Source organism: Schistocerca gregaria, chromosome 1, assembly GCF_023897955.1.
Source record: "Schistocerca gregaria isolate iqSchGreg1 chromosome 1, iqSchGreg1.2, whole genome shotgun sequence".
In the NCBI taxonomy this organism is placed as follows: domain Eukaryota; kingdom Metazoa; phylum Arthropoda; class Insecta; order Orthoptera; family Acrididae; genus Schistocerca; species Schistocerca gregaria.
The window spans coordinates 503,513,957-503,535,059 of NC_064920.1; the positions used below are offsets into that span (position 1 = coordinate 503,513,957).

General features: G+C 38.3%; 1 protein-coding gene across 2 annotated transcripts in view; it reads right to left on the minus strand.

The window, feature by feature from the left end:
- Positions 1–1,624: 1,624 nt before the first annotated feature.
- LOC126354203 (cleavage and polyadenylation specificity factor subunit 5) overlaps positions 1,625–21,103 on the minus strand; it is a 92,565-nt gene continuing 73,086 nt past the window's right edge. For both annotated transcript variants that reach the window (XM_050003663.1, XM_050003672.1), the window contains exons 5-6: positions 10,122–10,236; positions 1,625–2,167 (exon numbers count right to left, since the gene is read on the minus strand). In XM_050003663.1, coding sequence (XP_049859620.1) covers positions 2,146–2,167; positions 10,122–10,236 — 137 coding nt within the window. In that variant the 3' untranslated portion in view covers positions 1,625–2,145. The remainder of the gene's footprint in view (positions 2,168–10,121; positions 10,237–21,103) is intronic.

Sequence of the window (21,103 nt, forward strand, 5' to 3'; positions counted from 1 at the left end):
GAACGCTGTAAAGCAGTAGTTGAAGTTGTGTTAGACAGCATGTTCAGCAACTGGATGGTTCAGCTGACTCTTGGCTGTTTGTCAGTAGCCATTCATGTTGACAGAAAGTGTGTTGGTGTGGTCATGTCCATGTAAAAAGCATCACAGTGGTTGCAGCAGTTTGTAGGTCACTTAACTGTTTCTACCAGTAGTCCTGTCTTTAATGGGATTGGTGATGCCTGTGACTAGACTGGAGTAGGTGGTGCTGGTGGGAGGATATCTGGGACAGGTCTTGCATCAAGGTCTAATACACAGATAAGAGCCACGAGTTTGGGAGCAAGGTGGAGTAGGATGGACACACATATTGCGCAGGCCTAATGGGTGGCAGTAGTATTCGAAACCTTGCTATAAAATATGATTCAGTTGCTCCGGTTCTGACTGGGTGGTTTTGAGTCACCAGGGGAGAGCTCCTTTGTTGATGTGAATGTGGAAGGAGAATGGAGAGAGAACACATGGAAGGTATGTTTCTGTAAAAGGTTGGGGAGGTAATTTTGGCCTGTGAAGGCCTCAGTGAGACCCACAGTATATTTGGAGAGGGACTACTAGTCACTACAGATTTCTGTATAAGGTTGGGAGGGTAATGTTGGTCTGTGAAGACCTCAGTGAGACCCAAGGTATATTTGGAGAGGAACTGCTAGTCACTACAGATGTAATGGCCACAATCAGCTAGAATGTATGAAAGGAGTTCTCAGTATGGAGTAAGTAGCAACTGCCGAAGTGGAGGTGGTGTTGGTGATTGGTAGGTCTCATATGGGCAGAGGTAGCCATCTTTGAGGTGGAAGTTTACATTTAGAAAGGTGGCTTCTTGGGTTGTGAAGGAGTAAGTCAAGAAGGGGTTGAGGTTCTGGAGGAATGTTGATAGGCTGTCCCCATTCTCAGCCCATATCATAAAGATATCATTAATGAATCTAAACCAGGTGACCTGTCTGTGACTCAACACCTCTATGAGGTGAGTAGCTATCTATCCTTTTCATAATACTGTTGTTCTGTCATCCTGTATCTTCCACAGTTTGATTTATTTGAGAGAGACAATAGTGGAGAGCAAAGAGAAACACTGTACAAAATTAAAAGAAAACACAATGAAGAGAGGAATCTTAATAATCCAGAGCTCTCGCGAATTACGACTGTAAATGTTGGTTAGGTAATCAAGGATTAAAAGCTGCTGAAAACTGCAGATTATTCTTCAGCTTGTGGAGTTCAGAGTTTTCACTTTTATTATAGGTTCTACAAAATATTAAATTTTACTCCCTAAAAATTATCAGGCAGTTTTTCTTATAAATCACATTTATTTTCCGCATAAATAGGAACATGACACACCAAAGGTGTATGAAATGAAAGTTTGCAGTACTGCTGAATCAGCCCAATGTTTATAATTTACAATAGCGTCACATAATGGAACACAAAACTGACTGTATTTTCTGTCAACTTGGGCCTTAGCACAGAAAGAATACCTTGACATCATACAATCTCATACGACACATGACTGACTCACCATTAATCAATTTCTATAAATTTCATAACACTTTCTTCATTCAGCCATTTTTCACGCTGACAGCCATCTAGGGTTAATAATTCTGCCTACGGATTCTAACTTAATAGCTTTTATTGAATGAGTGTAAAAAACCTCCTTTCTCACAAGTTCATCACTTCACATATACAAGAGACACAATACAATAAAGATATAGTTTTTAAGGAAGGTGAAATATACATGATTTGTCATCTGAATGTCACAGTAATGACAATCTCAAGAGCCTTAAAATATTTTCTTGGTACAGCCATTCACACTATAAATGTAAAACTATGTATCATAGAAGGGAAAGTGCACAGACTATTGCAAGTTTCAGTTATTTTTACACTCGAGTCCAACTGCAGCACTATAAATTACTTTTATCACTGATGAAAGCAACACAGTAAAACTGCTTTATTTAATGTTTACCAAACACTTGTCCACTGTCACCACTTTCACAATTTTGTACCTGAAAAGCTACACAGCACAGATTATTTTGTCTTTATACACTTCTGCTGCTGCGTGGAGCTGACGGAGACCCCATTTTAATTCCAATGGTAAAAAATCTTCAACAGCATTAATACCAGTGTGAAGGTAATTCACATGTATATGAAATTGAACCTGTGGAAAAAGTTACAAAATAAAACAGTTTCTTTATTTTTAATTCAGACAGCTTAAAAATAGAGGAGGAAAGAAAGTCACTTCCAAGGTAACTACTGCAGAGTAAAGCCTGCAATGAAGAAAGAGTACAAACAGCATTAATATGTGCATGACCCATTCTTTACCAAATAATTTGAGAACTAAATGAATATTTCTTAAACCTAAGCCATCAGATAACAGCTACACAGTATGAAAGACACTGACAAAAACTGCACTCATATTAGAGGTTACATTTACAAGCATCGATGACCTTGTGCCTCAGTCGGTCTGTGCACAACAGTGCACAATGCCAATATGTTCCTTGTACAGTTTAAATATTTCACACTTCTTCCAGTCTAGGCAAATGGAGCAAATCAGTTGCTTCTTTAGCATTAGGTGTGATGTGTGTCTTTGACAGATTATAAAAGCATCATTTGTTCAATGGCAGTTCCTGAGAAACCCGCAAAAACAGTTTTTATCCTTTTTATGCACAATGGGCCACAATAAACTAAAAATAGCAAATGGCTCAAATTTTACCTGTGTATTCTTCAGACATTTATTAGGAACACCATTTTCCCCATTTTCAACATATGATCTTCAGATTATGTTCTTGGGAAGCCTTGAAATTTTTCTCAATTTTATTATTTGTTAGTGGAATCCAGAGCTTTAAACTTAGTGTACTTATGCACAAAAAATATGTATGTAATATCTGGCCTGATGCTTAAATGTACTTATAACTAATGTAGTGAACACATTGCAAGGGTTCTGTGGTCACAAGCATTTTACACCAATAAAACTTTATGATGCACTGTCTCTGTATAATGGGCACTCCACATTTATACAGACTTGGAAATTATTTTATGGTGCCACTGGGCAGCATAAGCACCTTACAAAAAATTATTCTGTACGCAAAATTATTTGTACTTGGAAATCAAATTTTTAATCACCATTGGATAACAACTATATCACAAACAATAAGCTGCACTAGAATTATTACAAACTGTTGGTATTTTTCAAAAAGAAAATAGTACAGACCAAATTTTGCCCTGCAGCTCAGTACATCCCCAACCTCATAAAAAGCTTTTCCATTCAGCCATTCATCAGGCTATTTCACTGCCTCTATCACCCAAAAAACTTTTAAGTTGATATCACTTTCATAAAAACTGCAACAGATAATAATGTTGATGAACTTTCCTTAATTGATAACATTTTTACAGCAAGAACTAACCGCAGAGTCATTACTTTGGGCAATATTGCTAATAACACACACACACACACACACACACACACACACACACACACACACACACACACACACACACACGAAACTGTACTTAGGGACCATTTTCTACAGAATTTGCCACCTGCTAGAAAGAAGATGTGGATGCGAAGTTGCCTTTTCCCCAGATAACAGCTAGTACAAAAATCTAATCCAAACACTGAAATCTTTGATCATTCTCTGTGTAATTCAGTGGTGTAAAAAAATCACCTCCAGCACTTGGCCAATTTATTGAATAGGTCACACTAGAAGATCTGTCGTCAGCATCAGGTATAAAGAGCATTTACAAGGCAGAAAGGGTACAAACTAAAGGGAGTGTAGCAAGTTATCCTCCATACAGAAAAGGATGGTTATAGGATGGCAATTCTTAAGCAAATGTATGTCAATGACTGTTTTATTCTCAACCAACAGCAACAACTGCAAAATAAAAATTTTGTAGCTGTTATTCCTACTGCATTAATTCTGTTCATTTTAAGCACTTTAATGCTGTCTGCACTGGGCAGATGGTATGTACAGCTGCTGTTTCATTTTACAGCATTTTCCCATGTATTTCATTTATCACATTTTTATACTTCTGTTACTGACCTTGGTCTCTTGTTATAACTATTTTCTTTTAATAATGGAACTGTTTTCTTAATTTGTGCTGTTCTCTGCTATTCGTGTCCCATAGGTGGCAAGCACATTATGGAGTTTCTACACAGCAGTGAAATCCAGTGATAAATCTTTCAGTCTGATGTCAGCTCTAGTGGCTTGCTATACTCGAGGTTTTAATGTTAGCTTTACAAGACAATTTTTACTTATTTGATGTGAGCACTTTATCTCGTATGATTTTATTCTCTGGCTATGCAATGTTACTCTATAAAAGTAATACTGTTTCTAATACTTCTAGTGCTACTTGTTACGATATAAACAGGAGGAGAAGAGCTCCTATATTTATTACATTCTTTTCATTTCTGTGATGTTACTGGATTATCTTATAGCTTATTTAAAAAGACTATCAAAGTGTTGTTATAGGGTTTCTCTGTTACTGATTTGATAGTGCATGTACTTTTTCACTTAATAAATATAATATGTGTGAGAAGAGAGTTTTATTCCACTACAACAATGAGTATGTGCACAGTCATGTTAAGAAAGAAATAGAAAACTGTGGGTCAAATAGCCATTTTAAAACTCCTGTGCACTGAAGGTGAAATATTTATTGATACCGGCTGACTATTTTTATGTGACGCATTTGGAAAAAGTTAACGGGTTATAACACAGATGACCTGTGTTAAAAAGAGTATGTGAAGAACTTCAAAATAATATGACCTAAGGGATATCCAACTTCACACTGTGCAACTGAGATGGAAGCTATATTCACTAAAAATGAAGAACTATGAATCTGTGGAAATTTATCTAGGACTAATAAACAAAACTGTAGCAGGCCTAGTGAACATTAGCAACAAAACTGAAAAGGGAGATTTATCAATGACTGTTCTGTGTGGACTTCCAAATGAATGGGGTGTACTAATTATAGCTTTGTGCAATTTGCCAGATAATGATTTTAAGTGTACAACAATTAAGTGTGCACATGAAAAGATGCTACACGTCCCAAATATAATGAAAAACATTCTGCAATGTCCATGAACGTTAATATTGGAAATCAACAGTACCAAAAAACTTCACTTACGGAATTTTACAAAGGACAGGAAGAAACGAATAAAGAAGCAACATAAAAAGGTAGTTTTGTTTGTTACAACTGTCACAAAGTCCGTTACGTATTCAGAAACTGCCCTGAAAGGGGGAAATTTAAAAAGGAACAAAAGAATATAGGTGCTGTTAAAAACATATGAGTGCTGCCTGTGCCACAGTTACATTGAATGGTGATAACTGGATAGTGGATTCCTATTCAATTCATCACATGGCTCCAAATGAAAATTATTTTTCAGCTGTTGATGAAAATATTTTAGCTGAGGTCACGACATTAGTTGATGGCAGAAAAACAGAAGCAATAATAATTAACAATGAAGTTTTGGCTAAAAAAACTCATAGCTAACAACGATAGAAAGATTATTTCTGATAATGAGGGTTGCAAGAGGACAATATCTCTGCAAGACTGCTGGTTAAAAATCAGCAGGAAGTTCATTCATATTACATAAATATGAAGCCATGTGCAGTTCACAGATCAATAAATGTACTGAGAAATAACAAATGTAACACGAAGTCACTAGACTTATGGCATTGTCAAATGATACATGTCGGCAAGTGTACAGTAAACAACACGATAATGAAGGAAGCAGTCTTGGAATTACAGTGTGAAAAAGGTAAAATAAACACATGTGGTGGCTGTTTGGTACGTAAATCAACACAAGGACCATTTCTATAAACAGAGTGTGAAGGAACGAACAACCTGTTTAGAACTTGTTCATAGTGATCTCATGTGACATACTGACATTCCCAGTTTTGGAGGCAAGAGATACTCAACGAGTATCGTTGACGATGCAGGCCAATACATATTTGTGCATTTCTTAAAAAATAAGGATAAAATATCAGAAGAATTCAAGAAATGGAGGAGTCAAATGGAAAAACAAACTGTAAACAAAATTCACGTGAACAAAGGCCTAGAATTCTGTTCACACAGTTCTGTGAATCTGAATGAATATGACACGAAATAACTGACCTACACATCACAGAAAAACAGTATAGCTGAATGCTCAACAGAACTTTAATGATATGGTTAGGTCACAATAGCTAGGAATTTACCAATGTGTTCTTGGGGCGAGATGATACCGCATACATAAGGAGTGGTGTTACAAATAACCACAACAACAAAAAAAAATGCCTCAGGAATTGTGGACATGTAGAAAGTCTAGTGTGAGACATTTACGTGTGATAGGGTGTGAAGTTTTCAGTCACCTACACAAACAAAAACGTCGTTCTAAATTATACGAAAGGGCAGAAAAAGGCTTAATTATTTGATGCACTCTATAACACACTATATGGCCGTGGGTACAGGACCTCGATGCCAGAAACAAAATATCCTGTGGAATCAAAAAAAAGTATCTTCAAACAATTCTTGAATGGCAAATGCTCAACTGAAAATAAGAAACAGGACGAATTTCTATTGTATGTGCAATGAAGGAGCATTATCATTTCCAAGTATTGGAGATGAAATATGACATAAAAGAGAAAATTCTAACACTGAAGGGAAATTTTATGATTTCTTAGATCAGGAGGAAAATTTGGAAGAAACTTAAGGTTATCAGGAATTTGTGCAACATTCTGATATTTAATGAAATAGATGCACAGGCCACGGATGAGTGCAACAAAAGAGAAAATGAGTTTAAGCAAATATCATCCAATGATACTTCATTCAAACGAGGTGGTTTATCATGAAATAGCACAAAAACACATTGTGCAAGAAAGGAACAGTGATCAGCCATTATGAATCAGTTAATTCTAACAAGGCAGCAGAACAGATGGTTGCAATGACTGAAGAAATTAACTCCATGAAAAAAATCACGATATTGGGAAACTGGTTGAGCTACCATCTGGTGTAATTATTGTAAAGAATAGATGGGTATTTACAAAGAAGAAAGTTGGTGAGGAGCCCAGATTTTTAAAGCTTGCTTAGTCACAACGCGATTTAGTCAAGTAGAAGGTGAAGACTATAACAAGATTTGTGCGTCCGTTTCAAATTCAAAATGACTGGTCGACTGGCAGAATGATATTTTCACTTTGCTGTGGAGTGTGCACCGATATGAAACTTCATGGCAGATTAAAACTGTGAGCTGGACCGAAACTCGAGACCTTTGCCTTTCACGAACGAATGTTTTACTGACTGAGCTATCCAAGCACAACTCACGACCCATCCTCTTAGTTTTAGTTCGGCCAGTGGCTCATCTCCTACCTTTCAAATGCCACAGGAGTTTTCCTGTGAAACTTGCATAACTAGCACTCCTGGGGAAAAAAAGGCTATTGGGGGGACAAGGCTTTGCCACACACTGGGGGAAGTTCCCAAAACAAAATTTTTCACTTTGCAGCGAAATGTACACTGATATGAAACTTGCTGGCTGATCAAAACTGCGCGCTGGACCAAGACTCAAACAAAGGACTTCTGTCTTTTGTGGGCAAATGCCCTCATTCTGGCAACATAAAAAATCTCAGCACTGACAAGTTAAAGAGCTAACAAAGCTCAAGTGATTTTGTGGAAAGCTTAAACAAAAATATTATTAAAGGGCTCTGTTATTACACTAAAACCCGTGCCACCTTGGAAGGCGCTTCCACGCATAGAGGCGAAGTGGAAAGGAAGCAGAGCGAGCAAACGAAGTCTATGTCGCTGAACTGTGCTGCTGCGGACAACAGGAATGGCTCGTTTGCCTATGGTACACTGTATTATACGTTTAAGTCTATGAGGTGAGTAATAATATTAAAACCAATTTCAATCAATCATCATAAGAGAAATATTAATTGACGTTCTGACGATATTGCGTCCACTGCTCCACAAATTTACTCTGAGTGATGTCGGGAGGCAAGAACAGCTGACACAGCTTTGTGAAGATGTGAAGTACAATTTCTCTCAAAATGACAATTGTCGAAAGACAAGGTCATTGAAACTGCTTGCAAATATTTATCATTTATTGTGATTTGAACTGCATTGTAAGAAAAAATTTAATACACAACAAAATCTGCATAATTAAAGATATACGAAGTCCTAATCAAACACGCTAGGAAGTTCTCATTATTATGTATGCAAATGAGTTGTTGCCAAATACATTTTTTAAACAAGTCTTTAAAACTTCAAAATATTATTACTTTGTTCCAAAATCTAATTGTGATACCATCGTCACTTCTATTCCAGTCTGTTTCCGAACAATCTGAGTGTAAATTTACGATGATAGGTTCATGGCTTATATCCATCATCACTTCCCTGTCAAGTTGTTCTTTCTGAAGCTTTTCTGCATGCTGCACAGACTGTGCCCACGCTACAGTTGGGATGTTGTCTGTTGCCTCATGCACAAGCGGTGTTCAATATATGTTATCTTGAATGTTCTGTTTCTTTCTCCCACATAGCCTTAAAACCCTTTGCCCAAATTAATTCAATGGAGCTACCCTGACAGAGATACATGGGTAAATGCAAAATTGTCTGACCCCCATTCATGTGCAAGGTTTTTATGTTGTCACATGACTTGTATAAATTAACAAACTGCAAGAAATCGGCACGAGTCTGGATTACACTGTGATTAATATTTTTACCTTTAAGCCGTGGAAAAATATCTGCTTTTCTGGTGTTTGTACTTGGTGTTTTCTCTGTAACAGTTGAATTATACCTGGCAATGACCGACTTTGAAGCAAGGTGTGACAAGAATTGTGTATCATCTCATGAAATTGACAGCATTCATTTCCAAATGGTAGTCATTGCTGTTTCTCTTACATGTACGTAGCAGTTCATTCTCAGAAACAGAAGAAGAGTCAGCATGCAGAATAATTATCCGAGAAGCTATTCCTATGAGAACTTTAGAACTGCCACCAGTAGATCTTCCTGGAATGATTCTAACTGACGCATAATTCATCAAGGTAATACACTGTTGAACCATCTCCTTCTCTTGGATCGTCAATCTTTATATGGGATATAGTTTGTGCTGCACTTACGCCACCTCTTTGAACTAAAAATTCTCTTCTTAACATAAATGGAACCATCATCTTTTAATATTCTTTACATTGATTAAGTGCTTACCATTGCATAGCTATAACAAATTTTTGTTATCTCGGGCATACATTGTTCACATGGAGCACTTCAAATCATCATTGTTAAAACTATCCATTTATGTTACAGGTTCCATGCGATTTCGATGCTTTCCAGGCGACACAAAACCAACTTTTTCTACAGTTCCTACAGCTCTCTTGCCAACACCACATTGTTCTGGAATCCGTTCTTGTGTTTTCAAATATCGACAGTAGAAGACTTGCTTTCAAATTCATGTTTGAAAAGTTATAAATGGGGTAAATAATCCCACTCGCCAGCTTGTGGAGAACTTCACTTCACATTTCTTGCCGTCACCTGGCTTTCTTTTTGATCGCACTTAAAACATTTACAGATACACATTCACAGCTATACAACTGCAAGCGGGAAAAAAAAGAGGTGACAGTTGAATGAATAATACGGTTGTCGTGAAGTACGGCAACATTGCAGCATGTAGGAGCATGATTCTTGCTCTCTAGCTGTCACTCCCTGCTAGCCACTCGGAAAGAGAATGAATATTATTAGCTGCCAGTGGCTAGTGGAGGGGGATGCGCACAACTGCTGAAAATTGGTCTGCCTTCTTACATGACGTGAATAGCAGCATCAGCCATTTATGTAAATGACTGATTAACCCACCACTAATGCAAATGATAGTCCACACAAAAAAAGAAAGATTTCTGCAGCAAGATGTGTACGTGTACACGTGTGTGTGTGTGTGTGTGTGTGTGTGTGTGTGTGTGTGTGTGGGGCAGCATGTTTTTGCACGACACTACTTTTCTTTCAAAACAAAATTATGGAAATTCGAGAAAATTCTAACATGGCATAATCATTATTGGTTAACAGCACAGCAAAGGAAGAAAATGCTAGTTGCGCTCAATAGTGTCATCCTGATAACTCTGATCAAGTAAAGGCTACAATGTAACAGCTGTACTCACCTGCACAAAGCTTGCGGTAAAGACGATATTATTGGTCCATACCCCTGTGCATTGTCATATAACTCAAACAAGGGTGCAGCAACTAGCTTGTAATTCTTAGGTACGGCAAACAAGGCTAGAAACCAACAGAGAGAGGGAAAATAATCAATGACAGAATTATTATTTCAAATGCTGTCTACATACTTCTCAATACGACATTGTACTGCAATTAAAAAATTAAAAATATCGTGCACTCACAAATTTACTACAATATTTTATAGTAATATAATTAATACAATAAAAGAAATGTCCCCAAATATGTTAGGAAGGACTAATTATCATCACAGTGATTTACTTCATTAGTCAACCAAAGAAAACTGAATTTACTCTGAGGTGACAAAAATAATGCGATAGCGATAAGCAAATATACAGAGAGTGGTAGCATTGTGTACACAAAGTATAAAAGGGCAGTACATTGGTGGAGCTGTCATTTGTACCTAGATGACACATGAGAAAAATTTTCCACCATCATTATAGCCTCACAACGGAATTAACAGATTTCGAACACAAAATGGTTGTTGAGAGATGAAGCTAGACACATAGGACAGTCCACTTCAGAAACTATTTGTGAATTCAATATTCTAAGATCCATAGTGTCATGAGAGTGTCAAGAATACCAAATTTCCAGCATTATCTCTGACCTTGGTCACTGCAGTGGCTGATGGCCTTCACTTTACAACGGAGAGCAGCAGCATTTGTGTAGAGTTGTGCTAACGGACACACAATACTGTGTGAAAGAACCACAGAAATTAATGTGGGACATATGACGAACTTATCTGTTAGGACAGTGCAGCAAACTTAGGTTTTAATGGGCTATGGCAGCAGACGACTGACACGAGTGCCTCTGATAACAAGACAACATGGCCTGAAGCACCTCTCCTGCAGTCGTGACTACATTGGTTGCATCCCAGATGACTGGAAAACCATGGCCTTGTCAGATTAGTCTCGATTTCGGTTGGTAAGAACTGATGGTAGGATTCAAGTGTGGTTGAGACCCCATGAAGCTATGGGCACTGGTTGTCAACAAGGCACTGTCCAAACTGGTGGTCAGTCCATAATGGTGTGGGCTGTGTTTACATGGAATGGAGTGGGTTCTCTGGTCCAAATGAACAGATCATTGATTGTAAATGGTTATGTTCGGCTACTTTGAGCCATTCATGGACTTCAGATTCACAAACAAAGATGGAATTTTTTTATAGGTGACAAGGCGCCATGTCACCAAGCCATGACTGTTTGTGATTGGCTTGAAGAACATTCGGGACTATTCGAACGAATGATTTTGCCACCCAGATCGCCTGACATGAATCTCTCAAACATTTACTGAAAATATTCAAGAGGTCAGTTCATGCACAAAATCGTGCACCGGCAACTCTTTTGCAGTTTTGGATGGCTACAGAGGCAGCATGCTCCAATATCTCTGCAGGGGACTTCTAATGCCTTGAGACCATGCCACATCGAGTTGCTGCACCAAAGGAGACAGACACATTATTAGGTTGTATACCACGACTTTTGTCACCTCAGTGTAAAACTGATCAATACTGCTACCCAGTTTTATGTGAGCTGTAGTAACGTGCTGTACAATTCTTAAGTCAATATTTAGAGAAAAAAATTTACTACAAATTTTATCAAGTTCAGTGCTAGTATGCAAAAATCAATATTTTACCAGATAAAGTAATTCAATTAAAGCTAAACCAATCAACATCTGTGGGGGAGTTTCTCTCCATGACAGCTTCCAGACACATTGAGCAAACATGGTAAGTGTTTATGTGACTCACTGGGGACGACTTTCAGAAAACTAGTGGTACACCCTTAAATCATCACAAACATACATGAAGTAAAGCATCCACAAGAGGCCATTCAAAACAACTAATAAACTCTTGATAATACGGCTGAAATCTTTAAAGTGTCTCATTAACAGAACTGCTGAGAAAATAATAAGTTATAAGAAAATTGAAAACATCAAATGCTAAACATTGTACTGATAGTCTAAGAAAATGCATTTTGATACTTCATGATTACCCTTCAGAATTGTATAGAACAAGGAATAAAAGTGGCAATACCACATTGTTTACATAAAGGTGTGCAACTGACACCCAAACCTTCAGATGTCAGACACTCAGATCTGTAACAAATGTTTTGTCAACAAGGTATCAAACAAAACTATGATTCAGTTTGAGCTATGTGCTGTTGTCCAGCAGAACAGACATAAACGTTAATTAATAGCGACACCAGAACTACAAGAGCACAGGAAAAGCGTGTCTGTGATTCTTTTATACGTGTGGCTAGTGTGGGTGAGTTGATAGAGCATTAGACTGTCATGCGAAGGGCCTCGGTTTTGAATCCCCCCTCCAAACAAGGTTTTTTTTTTTTTAAATATATTATGCATGAAAGTACTTTGGCAGTCTAATTGTGCTTTGTTTCTTTGAAAGTAGTAAACCTACAAAGTACATTTGCAGTTTCACAGAATACACAATCTGAATAGACAAACAAAGAAGCAATTGCAATAACATTAATAATAATAATAAAAACAAAATAATAAGATTAAAAAGTAGTACATAATGTTCAAAAGTCAATGTGTTTCTGGAATATGTGAATTGTGATTTTGTCTTCTGGTAGATTATTTTGTATGTGCAGGTCATGGAAACACTAGAGTTTTGTGGGGCCCGTAAGAATTCAGTATTAGCTGAAGTTTCTCTACACTGATTTGCTCCACTACCGCTTCTTGTAGAAACGTCCTCAACATTTCATGGGTCATTTACCAGAGGAGTGAGAGTGGACTATTAAGTTTGGTGCTGGTAACATGGATTGATGTGTACAAGTACCTCAAGAACAAGGTTCTTGAAGGACAACAAACAGCTTTGGAGCAAGTTTGCTCACCTGTGAAAGCAATGGAATAGTTGTATACTCATGGATTGTTGCGTGAACCGACAATACAACCTCTACAATATCTTTAGAAACCTCTAGTCGAAAAAGTGTCACCCACAGAGATCCACTTTCTTTCACCATTTTAGATATTTGCAACTGTGGAGGCTGTCATGAGTGAACGAATGCGTGTGTGCCAGAGAGAGAGAGTTATGTACTTATTACTGCAACTGTTTCTTTATTTTTCAGTTCTGATATATTCTATGAAACCACAAATGTACAATATAGGTTCATTACTTTTAAAGAAACAAAGTGAAAATAGACTGCCAAAACACTTCACGCATAATACATTCAAAAAATGTGTTGTCAGGGGGATTCAAATCCAAAACCCTCTGCACAGCACGCCAACACTACAACTAACTCACACTAACCACACACAAAGAAGTATTGCAGATAGGCTTCTCCCCTGTTACTTTTAGTTAATGTTTATGCCCATTCTGCTTCAGATGCTTCAAATTGTGCTGTTATGTGTACTTACTTCCTGGACTCCAACCACTCGGGTTGGAGTCCAGACAGTGAGTACACACAAAAGCGAACCTCACAGCACTGAAGGAGATGGCTGGACCAGCTGTCAAAGTATTATGCAAAAATGGAAACAACTACTCAGCTGTACAGCTGTACACCTGCAAATACAATACTAAGGAACCTTGCTGAGAAAACCTGAGAGATGACTATGGCAACTCTTCTACCTAACATGTTGCAACCCATTTAGTGTCACTACTATTTCATTTGGAAGTGCAGGTGTACGAAAAGTGGAGAGAGAAGTAAGTGAAGAGAGCAAAATGGGAAGTGAACAGGGAAGTAAAGGAATACATGCGACAAAAGACAAACTTCAATCATTTTCAACCGTCCCTCACTCAACATGGGGTGCAGTGAGAATCACTGTCATGAGAGGCTGAAACTGACAGTTCTTCAAAGACCATAGAAGCTCACCATTTCTGTAACTCTAATTAAGAGAAACTAAGTTTAGACACTCAGCAGCAGTCGCTATGGAACACTACATTTTGTATTAACAGAGGGATTCGTCAACAGAATTCTTGCTGCATCTGTCAGCACATGACTGTATGAACTCTTGAGACTGATGGAGCCCTTTGAGATTTTGCATTTAAGTCTTCGTGTCAAGCATATTTCCAGTCACTGGATGCAATATCACCTTAATATATTGGAAAATAAGAATTTTATTGCTAATAAGCAGATACTGAATAGGCATTTTTCTGAAGGTCAACATTTAGGCTGATAATCGAAACATTGGATCTGATGTTTATGCCCATTTTTTAATATAAATTCCTGTAACAATATCGAGAAAGGGCGTCGAAGGACTTTGGGAGACATCTAAAAAGCACTGATAAATAAATCACATAAAATTTTGAATTATTAGAACTCTGGGACACAATAACCAGTAAAGACTATGATGGTACCAAAATGGGGAGCTTACCGACATCAGCCACAGAATAATGTCTCTTGCAACATTTTTTAAGATGCTTACTTTTCCACAATGCAGCGCTGGTCTTGTTTGATATTAAGGAAACAGTAGCAATTTCTGAAGAACATAGTTAATTAGCAATTAGCCTCATTTGGGACTGACAGTCCACTGAAAACCAAGGTAACAGGGTTGTACCAAAAGTAAGGTTCCCAATGAGCTAGAGCCTTGTGGGTGTGGTTCCCCACCATTGAGCCTGCCTCTCCACGATTTGCTACTTTGCTCAGTGTTGGCTTGACGGCCATCAGAGATGGAAGTGCTGATCGCCATGGAGATTCATTGGCAAATGACTGATATTTATGGTGAAGAGTGCATATCCGTTCAGCATGTCGGCAAATGGTGTAGGGCTTTTGCTGAGGGCTGCAGCAAAGTTCACGATGAAGAACAGAGTGGAAGACCACCGGTTTTGGATGAGATTATCCAGAAAATCAGCAGCGAGTTGCTCAAAGATCAGAGTGTCATTGTCCGTGAACATGTTGCCCATTCCTGAAGCTTCCCACAGCACAACTGAAATTTTTTTAACAGAAACGTTGGGATATCGCAAGGTGTGCGCTCACTGGGTCACCCAGATGCTGACTGACGGACACAAGGAGTAACGGCTTGACTGTGCTTGCAAGTTTTTTCAACAATGTGAGGGAGGGAGGCAACAAGGAGAAGTTGTTCAACTATCATCATGAGAGATGAAACTTGGATGTTTCATTACACCCCCAAAACAAAACAAAATGTCATTGGTGGTGTCACTCCGGTTTACCGTCACCAAAGAAATTCAAATAAACGCATTCAGCAGGAAAGGTTATGGCAACTGTGTTTTGGGATTGGGAGGGGGTACTCCTCATCGATTTCATACAACATGGGACGACAGTACACCCAGACAGATATTTGAAACATTGATCAACTCTGGTTAACAATACAGAATCGCCGGAGAGGATGACTGACGGAGGAGTAGTGCTTCCTCATGACAACGCTTGACCCCACTTCGCTCGTCAAACAGAAGTTTTTGAAGAAATTTGGGTGAACTGTTCTGCCCCAGCCCCCGTACAGCCCGGAATTAGCCCCCAGAGATTATCATCTCTTCCCAAAGCTAAAGTAGCACTTAGGTGGCAAATGCTTCAAGAGCGACGAAGTCCGAGCAGAGGTCACACACTTCCTCAATGGGTTGGCGGGAGACTTCCTTCAACTTAAGAATACAAAAGCTGGAGTACTGGCTCCAAAACAGTGTCGGAAAAAATGGTGACTATATCGAAAAACAGACAAAAGTGTAAGCTTTTCAATGGTGTATAAATTAATAACAATAAACAATGTTTTATGTTTGTAAAAATATGGGAACCTTACTTTTGGTATAATCCTCATAGAAGGCTCCAAGATACTTAGCAAGTGATGGAACATATATCAGAAAGACACATTAGATGCATTATGAGTAGTGTTCATTGCAGTTGACAAAAATATTGTCTCTATTGAGGTCGAAATTGAGTGCAACAGCAAAGTTAGCTGGTTGCGTGTAACAGATCCAGGTGAAATCAAGTTAATTGTTGGATGTTTTTACCAGCCACCTGATTCCACCGTGACAGTTCTCTGGTCAATCAAAGAGTCTACAGCCCGTAGCATATAAAAACCCAGATTATGCAGTACAAGTTGGACACAACTTTAGCCTGCTGAGTATAGAATGGGACGTCTATGGATTCAATGCACGAAGGTACAGACAAACTGCCTTATAAAGTATTTTTGAACATGTTTTCCAAAAACTGTCATGAGCAGATAGTTTGGCAGCCCACACACAATGGAAATATTTTAAATTTTGCAGCTACAAACATGCTGGACCTTATGGGTAGCATCAGTGTAGGGACAGGGATTAGTGGTCATGACATCATCAAAGCAAATATGGTTACAAAAGTTAATAAACCAGTCAAGAAGGCTAGGAGAGTGTTTCGTCCACTTTTTCCATACAGTCCATTTTTTCCACACAGCCCAATCTAACCATTGTCACAAACGATGATATATGATGAGGATAACACACCCAGCCAGTCCCCAGGCAGAGGAAATTCCCAATCCGGCTGGGAGTCGAACCCAGGACCCCGTGATCCAGAGGCAGCAACGCTAGCCACTAGACTATGAGCTACGGATCACTTGAGCAATGAACAATATGAGAAATGTAAGGAATTAAGGGCAAAGTTTAAACAGATCATAAATCAAGAGCTGAAGAATTGTGTGCCTAGTAAGTGGATTAACGATGGAGAAGACTCGCCATGGTTTAACAAGAAAAATCACAAAATGCCAAGGAAGCAAAGGCTGTTGCACACTTGGTTCAAAAGAGAACATGCAAATGACAACAGGAAAAGATCATTAGAGATCTATGTTACTGTAAAGAGATCTGTGCCTGAAGCATACAACAGCTACCACTGTCCTACCTGAGTGAAAAATCTGTCCGAGAACTCGAGAAAATTCTGGTTCTGGGTAAAAATCATAAAGTGAATCTAACGCTTCCACCTAGTTACTCGTTAACCAGTCTGGTGTGGCAGTAGAAGGTAGCAAAACAAAAACTAAAGTTTTAAACTCTGCATTTCAGAAATCATTCAAGCATGAGAATCATGCAAACATACCTTTGTTTGACCACGCACAGACTCCTATAAGGACAACATACTAACAGGCATCCCTGGTGTAGAGAAATAACAGAGAGAGAGAGGAAAACAAATAATTCACCAGGGCTAGATGTCACCTCAATTTGGTTTTATGGCAACGGCCCCTCATTCCGCTTGCAACTGTCGTAAATATTTCACGCAACTCAAGTCCCAAGCGACTGGGGGGGGGGGGGGGGGGGTGGGGGGGGGGGGGGGTGCAGGTGACTCCCGTATATAAGAAGGGTAAAAGGACAGTCCCACAAAATTGCAGACCAATATCCATAATATTACTTCGCTGCAGAATTTGAGCGTATTCTCATTTCAGTTATAACATTGCTATTGTACAAGCTGTAACAAAGATATAAACATATGGAATGGGTTCCAGATACGTTGACTGGTTCGAAGACTTCATAAGTAATAGAACCCAGCACGTTGTACTTGATGGCAAGTGTTCACCAGAGACAAGGGTATCGTCAAAAGTGGCCCAGGGAAGTGTGATAGGACCACTATAGTTTTCTATATATGTAAATGATCTGGTATAGGGTGGGCAGCAATCTGCATTTGTCTGCTGACGATGCCATGGTATATGGGAAGGTGTCATCGTCAATTGACTTTAGGAGGATAGATGATGATAAGACAAAGCTTCTAGTTGTGTGATGAATGACAGCTCTAAATTTAGATAAATTTAAAAGACAAACACAATGTTTGTTACAATATTAGTAGTGTCCTGCCTGACACAGTTACACAATTTAAATATCTGGGCGTAATGCTCCTAAGTGATACGAAATGGAATGAACACATGTGGATTGTGGTAGGGAAGGCAAATGGTCAAGTTTGATTTATTGGGAGACTTTTGGGAGCGGGCTTCATCTGTAAAGAAGATTGCATATAGGACACTAGTGTGGCCCATTGCTGAGTACAGCTGAAGTGTTTGGGATCCGCATTAGATTTGGTTTAAAGAAAAACTTCTAAGCAGTTCAGAGGCAGACTGCTAAATTTGTTACTGGCACCTTTGAGCAACATGAAAGTATTATAAAGATGCTTCGGGTACTCAGCTGGGAAACCCTGAATGGAACGCAATGTCTTTTCGAGAAACACTATTGAGAAAACTGAGAACCAGCATTTGAAGCTGACTGCAGAACGATTCTACTACCGTCAACTAAATTTTGCATATGGACCACGAAGGTAAAATATGAGAAATTAGGGCTCACACAGACATATAAGAAGTAGTTTTTCCCTCACTATTTGCGAGTAAAGTGGCAAAGGAAATTACTAATAGTGGTACAGGGTACCCTCCACCACACTTCGTATGTATGTAGATTTCCTTATGACCACAGAATGCATCCACTACACAAACAGACTGCACATTTTCAGGTTTTTATTTACACTGTTGCCATCATCTCTAACAAAGCAACTCTGAACTGTGGCAAAAAAAGCATTAAATATTAGAAGCCTGCCTTTCGAGCCAAGTGTGAAACAATATGGGTATAAAACTGTAGCAACATGGAACTTTCACTAAATAATGTGTGCTGCTATTAGTTGCAAACTCCCTACTGGCCTATAGACAAAATACATCAATCATCAATTCTTGTTAAGTCTGTAAATGACACCCATTTCAGACCACTGTTTCATGTTTGGGGAGTAATTTTTCAAACATTCTAATAAGTAATATAACGTTCAAAGAGGGTAAACTTTTAGTGCGAGGTGTGTGTAATTACTGATTCACTGTGTGCTGCAGTTACCCCATTGTTGTGTTCCATATGAATGCCAGAACAAAGCTGTAGAGTATTATGTCTGCACAACATGCTATTATCAAACAAAACGGATAAATTGAATTTTTCTAGGTAAGTTTGAATGTATATGAGGTTTTGTGTGAAAAATGAGTCAATCTTCCAATTTAAAATGCATGAACACCAATACCTTACAATTTGTGCTTACAGATTTTTAAAAATGTTCAATCTGCAGAACAACCGCCCCGATGAAATACCTTTTTACCTGCTTTCTTAATTTTTGGTACTTTAGGTTATCTATTAAGCATCCGTGCAGAGGAGAGTCATCACTTGTTCAAAGCACGCTTTTATAGCCCCTCCCTAGAATGGGAGGATCTATGGCGAAGAGTACCAATAACGAAGATATTCACCAGGTCTCTAAGAAATAGTTGTAAACACAAGCAGAAGCGGAAGCCGAAGGTAAAAATAACAGCTACAGTTGGAAGTGAAAATAAGCACTGCACAAAGTTTCCTTGGTGAAAATGAAGATTGTATATTTGATTAAGACGCAACCTGTAAGGAATACTGATTTGAAAGAAACTGATAATGCTTTCACAACAACCTCTGAACTGAAATACAAAATAAAGAAAATAAAAGGTATAGACAGTTTTCTCAGGAGGAAGAAAGGCAATTTAAGGGGTTAATGTGCTGTAAACAACATCATTAGAGACTGAGCACAAGCTCTGATTAGGGAGGAGTGATGAAGGGAATCTTAGCATTTGCTTCTAGAGATTCAGGAAATTATATAAAACTTAAATCTGGATGGATTTAAAATTCTTCTCTTCCCTTTTAAATTAGCAGGCCACTTTTGTGAACACCGAGCAAGTTGGCACTTTGATTTGCACAATGAACTCACTTTAGGAAAAGAAAATAGTACGACCAAGAATGAAGACAAAGTACCAGGCGAGCTCTTCTGTTCCGTGTAGCTGATGGAAGGACTGGACAGCCAACTAAAGAAATAAATGGAGATGAAACAAGTTCAGGGAGCTTCTGAAAAATAAAGCTTCCAACAGTTTAAAATCACAGTCTACTGCCAGTCTTTTCTTTTAGCAATGATATCTTAGACATTTGACACTACAATTGGAAAAAGTCTGAGGATTGCTAAATGGGTTTCACATATGATAAGTGTTGTGTTCCTTTAATCAAAAGTACCTCTCTCACTGCCACAGAAGAACTGGCAGTGTGTGCTATTGAACTGTCTTCAATGAAATAACTTTACATCTTTTGTTAGGTGTTATTTTTCTGAAAAATAAATGCAGTGCCTCTTAATGTTATCAAATAGGATTTTCAGAACCCTAATGTCAATTATTCTCACTTACTCCAACAAATGCAATCATGTTTCATCAGAAAATAAGCATGTCAATATCAACCTCCACATTGTGCACAGACTGCAATTGTAACATTAAACCGAGTTGGCCAGTTAATGCTCTACTGTTTTTCTAAAGTTTCAGTATATGGTAGTATACAACCCTGAGTAGATTCTACCGACACTGTCATCTGAATGTGAAACCATTTCCTAGGACTTCTTTATAAGGCCATTCCTAAGTCATTTCCGCTCCAACTGATAAGCCACCTTACAGAAGTTAAACCATAGTGTATGTGGTGGTCATAGCTTTCTTCCTCAGTATTGGTTCCTAGACGTAGTATTTGCACTGCACATAAATCATTGAATAAATTCAATAACTGCTTAGAAACAAAGGTAGTGAATTTTGTCCGATTTATGAAAATGCTGAGAGAGAGAGAGAGAGAGAGAGAGAGAGAGAGAGAGAGAGAGAGACAGAGAGAGAATTAAGACTTACAAAGTATGAGTGGGGGAATTCCCCTAAAATTCTAACTTGATTTCATAAGAAGCTCCTGATAAATTAACGAGACAGATGGTTGGGCAATGGGGAGGGAATCTAACACTACAACAACAACTATTCTTCCCTTGCATGAGACATTAAGACATACTAACCAATAAGCAGTAGTTTAACCAAGCTTTTTTAAACATCAATCTATATGGGATAAGATTAATATAATTAACACACACTGAAATATTAAGAATTTTAAAATTTGTTACTTATAAAGCCCAAAAACATTAAATTGCAATTCTTAAAGTTAAAAAACACATAATTCCCCGAGAATTCCAGGTTATCCAGAAAAATTTCCACCCAGTAG